Below are 6,544 nucleotides of genomic sequence, written 5' to 3'. Positions count from 1 at the left end.
TCCCCAGTGTAAGCGGCGGCACGATGGGTGTAGCGGCTCTACTTACAGGATTCTGGGCGGAAGTCGTGGTGGTCGTCATCGGGTTCTTCTTCATCAGGAGGAATGTAAAGGTACGATCAGTCCTGATTTCATCCCTGTATGTTTTTTTTTCGTGTTGGTGTATTTGTAAGGTTCGGAATCAAGTTCATAAGGCACACGATCTTGATATAGTCCATTTTATTCTTCATCTATCCTGCCGACAACGCCATTGTTAGGTTCTCTGAATGAAGATCTTTCCAGTCTCTTTCTTCTGGATCTCAAATCCAGACTCCCTGTCTGACCTACTGTCCTTAGACTAGACTCCTCTCTATACCGGGGCTGGTTCACTAACGTTTAGAGAGGATACCTTACCAACTGACTTTCTCATATATAACACTACTCTACTATTCTAAACTCACAAAAATATCTAGTCTGTATCTTTCCTTCCTTACCAACTGATTTTCTCATATATAACACTACTCTACTATTCTAAACTCACAACAATATCTAGTCTATATCTTTCCTTCTTTACCAACTGACTTTCTCATATATAACACTACTCTACTATTCTAAACTCATGATTATGTCTAGTCTGTATCTTTCCTTCCTTCCCCATCTTTTCTGTATCATGTTTTGTCGAATTGAAGTTATAACCTCCCAGAAAGCGGAGGTATTGTTTTTAGTTTGTCTTCCTTAATGGTGTGTTTCTTATTTGAGTGGTAGGATGTGAGGTAGAAGAAAGTAAACTGGTAGGATGGGAAGGTTGGCACAAAGTTGGTCCTGCAGGCTGACAGGATGTGAAGGCTGGTACAAAGTTGGTCCTGCAGGCTGACAGGATGGGAAGGTTGGCACAAAGTTGGTCCTGCAGGCTGACAGGAAGATGCATGGGCAGAGCTAGCGAGAATTTCACAATAATGAATGAATAAAACAAGAAACTCACAATAATGAATAAAACACGAAACCTACAATAATGAATCAAACTACAAATTTGTGAAAACTTTAGATATTTTGCAGGACCTATGTGATCTTTGGTCCTTGTTTTCTGTTGGCAGAGATCCCAGGCGAAGCTGACAGAGAGTACTGAAGAGGACAGAGCGTCAGGGTCAGACGAGAAGAGCAGAGAAGGACTGCTGAGTCTGGTGGAGAGGGAGACATCTGTATGACACACGACTGATTAGCAAGATGTTTTAATTGAACATTTTAAGCATTTTATATGACGTATAGTTTTGATGGGAGAACGAAGTACAAACCTGAGGAAAATCAGTCGTACAAGAAACTGTATCATAGCGTCTCATAGTGTACAGCATCTGTACCTCCTGACTAGAACCGTGCAATACGGGGTTATCAAGCATATAAGTCGCAATCATAAATATTGTCATTGCTATTTAATTTCGTATCATAAAGATGATATTTGTATACCGCTAACTGTTCCTTTATTCATTTAACCTCACAGCAAGTGAGTTTCTAAGTGCTCACGTAGACAATATTTGTTAATTGTTACAATACAGGATATGGAACTACGATTTTTAACTTTAACCACTTTGATAAGCTTGCACATATACAGCCATATCTACAATAGACTTACAATCATTTATAACAAAATTCTCGTCCCCCACAGTGAGTGCCGTAGGTAAATATGTGTACTGTCACACATACACACAGGGTCACTTTTAAGTGTAATTTATGGCAGGTGAAATTCTAGCTAGGTAATGATAAAAGGCAGATGTGAACATATACAGCCCCACCTAGACAGTCCCTTCTGCACGAAGAAATGGACTGTCCCCACCTAAACAGTCCCTTCTGCACGAAGAAATGGACTGTCCCAACCTAAACAGTCCCTTCTGCACGAAGAAATGGATTGTCCCAACCTAAACAGTCCCTTCTGCACGAAGAAATGGACTGTCCCCACCTGAATAGACCCTCCAGCAATAAGGAATGGACTAGCCCCACCAGAACAACCCCCTCATTCAGCAAGTTCTAAGTACTTGAGACACACATACACTCGAGGTGCAAGGGACGCTCGACCAAACAGAAAACAGTGCACGTAATAAAGCTTGCCTTATTTTACTGCCTGCATAAATTATGCAGATGATCGTCAAAATTTGCATAATTAACATGTTGCTACATTCCTCTCTACTTTAAGGAACATATGGTATGAATTTCAAAAGTGTAACAGCTTTTTATAATTTTGAAATTGATATGCAAATTATTGCCTCATTTGCATAAATTTCACATCTCATGGTAATCTTAATGATAACAATTAGATAATAATCATTACAGGGTTTCGCTACGCGACCCTGTGATAATTATTAGACGTTCATACTTTAGCTGTTTAATACTGAACTAAGTCTACGGTCACTGTGCTACAGGACGCCGACCTTTAACCCCAAGATATGCCATCCTGCAGCTGGTTGATGATTACCCATGTGCGCGGAAAGGTCGTATGAAGGGCAGACTTTCAGTCAGCTCCAGCTCACGTGTTTCATGTGCTGTTGACCATACGGGTGCCATTGTCATCAGTACGTTCTAGCAAGGTTGTTTTAACCGCCTTGGTTCTTCTCAGCGACACGCCCCAAACCCGCCCGGTGACATCTCGGAGACATTTTGTTTCCCTCTGGAACGGCTGCGCGTGTTGACCGCCGGGAGAAAGCATCGGTACGTACGACACATGTCTGTAAGCATATCATCAGCGCTGCACGGGATGTAGGGTTCATGTTATAGGTCATTTACGGACATTGACCCCTGCACCCACAGCAAGAGGACAGTTAAGGGTTTTTAGTCACGGTGTGTGAATATACCGGCGGTGGGACGACTCTGACCGGTGGCAATCCAGTGCGGTTCGTTGTTGATTTGTAGCTCCACGTCTGTGGTTGCGAACCATTACGTAAGATAAATTGTGCAATGTAAGGAGTCACTTACATCACTAGCCTGCCCGTAGTGCTCAGCGGCAGGACCTGATCTCATCCTGCGTGAACACGCCGTGTGAACCATACCCCTGATACCATACACCGTGTGGATCTGACCTGGCTGTACACGCGGAACCATGGAAGACTACTTGCGGCTGGCCAGGTTCATGGTGCCGCTGGCCTGCACCACCATCGCTACTGACATCGGGGAACAGGTATGTGACTGGAGGAGTAATGAAAAACTAGTACTTGTTACGTGTGAACACGATAATTCCCGCCTGGCCTAACGTTAGATGACGTGTTGTTTGGTATGATGAAATTTTGGGAACCTAGCGGCTTATTATGATACTGTAAGGGAACGTCCTGTTTCTGTATCTCATGATCTGAAAATGGCACTGTCACCAAATTGCAGCGCTCGATAGTTTTTATTGATTTCTAGATTGTTTTAGTGATGATTGACATAACTGCATGGCACTTATGCAAATCCTGACCTGACTTGTTTTTCTTATGTCAAGGCTCTAGTTTTAGAGAAGTAACATTAAGGAGTGCAAAAAAGTTTTGGCAAAATCAGTACTCGATGCTAGACTTTTCTGTGGTCGTCACACATGTTACTAGTACTACTACGTGGACCTGTCAATGATCAACCATCCTATCTCTGACGTTGTTCCAGGCGCTGAATCGCGGCGTCGCCTTCTCCGAGAACGTGACGGCGAGCTACGGGCTGGCGTTCTCCCTCACCAAGTTCATGGCCGGGACTCTGCAGCAGAACCGGCACATCGGGCTCATCATGGTGCAGCAGGCTCGGGACGGGCGGCGGGCGGTCGCGCTGACTGCCGCCATGGGACTGGTGGTGGCCGCGGTGCATCTACTCATTGGTAAGTTATAACACATCTCTGTAACCTTGGGTTACTGTAACCACTGGGTAACCTAGTTAACTGTTATCCCGCACATCGGGCTCATCATGGTGCAGCAAACGCAGGACGGGCGGCGGGCGGTGGCGCTGACAGCCGCCATGGGACTGGTGGTGGCCGCGGTGCACTTACTCATCGGTGAGTAACTACATCTCTGTAGCCTTGGGTAGCGCTAGTTAACAGTTCTCCAGACACATCGGGCTTATCATGGTGCAGCGGACTCAGGACGGGCGGCGGGCGGTGGCGCTGACAGCCGCCATGGGACTGGTGGTGGCCGCGGTGCACTTACTCATTGGTAAGTTATAACACATCTCTGTAACCTTGGGTTACTGTAAGCGCTAGCTAACTGTTCCCGATCCCGCACATCGGGCTGATCTTGGTGCAGCAGGCACAGGACGGGCGGCGGGCGGTCACACTGACTGCCGCCATGGGACTGGTGGTGGCCGCGGTGCACTTACTTGTCGGTGGGTAACTAACTCATCTCTGTAACTTTGGGTAGCGCTAGCTGTTATCCTGCACATCCTGTTATACTGTTCTTCTGTAGCCTCGGATAGCGAAAGTTCCTCTTCTCTTTAACGTCTCGTTTGTCTCCCCCCAAATCTAGCCCTGACCCCGCTGGGGTACCTGCTGATCGAGAGGGCGCACCAGGTGGACTCCGTGGTCGGGGCGGGCAGCCGGCGGGCCATGCTGTTCCTGACGGCGTTCCCGCTACTGGACGGGCTGGTATGGGGCGCTTTTCAGTTCCTGTACAAATTAAAGAAAGGGGTCTTACACAGCAGGATAAGAGTTCCTCATGCAGCTGGTTAGATTTCTAATCTACCCAGATAAAAAAAATCTTTCCTGCTTTTAAGTAACTTTTATCATGGGCATCTTATTACCTACCTACCTACGTATCGACGTACAAAGGGGTTCTGGAAGACTGACATCATGGGTATTCCATACCAGAACGATTAACTGTCTTTCAGTATCGTTGATAATGACGTCACGAAAATATTTCCGTCTCCGCAGGCCTACGTGTTCATCGGGATGCTGCTGCAGTACCACCACTCGCTGATAGTGGGCGCATCGTCCATCGCAGACGTGTGTGTTCAGGTATGTTACAATGTGGTGCCTATAGATACACAGTAGAACCGGCTTGTGTGAAACTCCTTGCGCACATTTCCTCAAGTTTTGCCAACAACTAGGCACACCGTCTGTATCACTTTACTGGTTCATGCAGCTCGAGCAAGCGTTTCCATATCACTGGCCGGTCGGTACCTTTAGGTCGGTACCATATCCGATTGTATTATAACTTGTTAGATGTAGATGTCTGAAGTCTGTAGATGCAGTTACAGTATTAGTGGTTATGTTATATGTCTGCTGCCCCAGGTAGCGGTGTCCGTAGCGCTGATGGAGACCGCCCTGCAGATCTCCGACCCGCTGCTGATCCCCATCCTGGCCCTGTACGCCTGTAGTTACAGTGGTTATGTTATATGCCTGGTGCAGGTAGCGGTGTCCCTGGCCCTGTACGCCTGTAGTTACAGTGGTTATGTGTTGGTGTGTTTACAGGTAGCGGTGTCCGTGGCCCTGATGGAGACGGCCCTGCAGACCTCCGACCCGCTGCTGATCCCCATCCTGGCCCTGTACGCCTGTAGTTACAGTGGTTATGTGTTATATGTTGTATGTTGTTGTGCCTGTAGGTAGCGGTGTCCCTGGCGCTGATGGAGACGGCCCTGCAGACCACCGACCCGCTGCTGATCCCCATCCTGGCCCTGTACGCCTGTAGTTACAGTGGTTATGTTATATGTCTGGTGCAGGTAGCGGTGTCCCTGGCGCTGATGGAGACGGCCCTGCAGACCTCCGACCCGCTGCTGATCCCCATCCTGGCCCTGTACGCCTGTAGTTACAGTGGTTATGTTATATGTCTGGTGCAGGTAGCGGTGTCCGTGGCCCTGATGGAGACGGCCCTGCAGACCACCGACCCGTTACTGATCCCCATCCTGGCCCTGTACGCCTGTAGTTACAGTGGTTATGTGTTGGTGTGTTTACAGGTAGCGGTGTCCCTTGCCCTGATGGAGACCGCCCTGCGGACCACCGACCCGCTGCTGATCCCCATCCTGGCCCTGTACGCCTGTAGTTACAGTGGTTATGTTATATGTCTGGTGCAGGTAGCGGTGTCCCTGGCCCTGTACGCCTGTAGTTACAGTGGTTATGTTATATGTCTGGTGCAGGTAGCGATGCCCCTGGCCCTGTACGCCTGTAGTTACAGTGGTTATGTTATATGTCTGGTACAGGTAGCGGTGTCCGTGGCGCTGATGGAGACGGCCCTGCAGACCACCGACCCGCTGCTGATCCCCATCCTGGCCCTGTACGCCTGTAGTTACAGTGGTTATGTGTTGGTGTGTTTACAGGTAGCGGTGTCCCTAGCCCTGATGGAGACGGCCCTGCAGACCACCGACCCGCTGCTGATCCCCATCCTGGCCCTGTACGCCTGTAGTTACAGTGGTTATGTTATATGTCTGGTACAGGTAGCGGTGTCCGTGGCGCTGATGGAGACGGCCCTGCAGACCACCGACCCCCTGCTGATCCCCATCCTCGCCCTGTACGCCTGTAGTTACAGTGGTTATCTGTTGCTATGTATACAGGTAGCCGTGTCCCTGGCCCTGTACACCTGTAGTTACAGTGGTTATGTTATATGTCTGGTGCAGGTAGCGGTGTCCCTGGCCCTGT

General features: G+C 48.5%; 2 protein-coding genes across 2 annotated transcripts in view; both read left to right on the top strand.

Annotated features, from left to right (window-relative positions):
- LOC118419914 (progressive ankylosis protein homolog) overlaps positions 1-1,526 on the top strand; it is a 16,535-nt gene extending 15,009 nt beyond the window's left edge. The window contains exons 10-11 of the mRNA XM_035826577.1: positions 8-110; positions 1,071-1,526. Of these exons, the coding sequence (XP_035682470.1) occupies positions 8-110; positions 1,071-1,181 (214 nt within the window). The 3' untranslated portion in view covers positions 1,182-1,526. The remainder of the gene's footprint in view (positions 1-7; positions 111-1,070) is intronic.
- A 992-nt stretch (positions 1,527-2,518) lies between these two features.
- LOC118420106 overlaps positions 2,519-6,544 on the top strand; it is a 19,960-nt gene continuing 15,934 nt past the window's right edge. The window contains exons 1-5 of the mRNA XM_035826808.1: positions 2,519-3,139; positions 3,595-3,799; positions 4,440-4,558; positions 4,844-4,927; positions 6,109-6,522. Of these exons, the coding sequence (XP_035682701.1) occupies positions 3,062-3,139; positions 3,595-3,799; positions 4,440-4,558; positions 4,844-4,927; positions 6,109-6,522 (900 nt within the window). The 5' untranslated portion in view covers positions 2,519-3,061. The remainder of the gene's footprint in view (positions 3,140-3,594; positions 3,800-4,439; positions 4,559-4,843; positions 4,928-6,108; positions 6,523-6,544) is intronic.

This window comes from Branchiostoma floridae, chromosome 7 (genome assembly GCF_000003815.2).
Source record: "Branchiostoma floridae strain S238N-H82 chromosome 7, Bfl_VNyyK, whole genome shotgun sequence".
NCBI classification, from domain to species: Eukaryota; Metazoa; Chordata; class Leptocardii; order Amphioxiformes; family Branchiostomatidae; genus Branchiostoma; species Branchiostoma floridae.
This window is presented reverse-complemented; position numbering and strand designations above follow the sequence as displayed.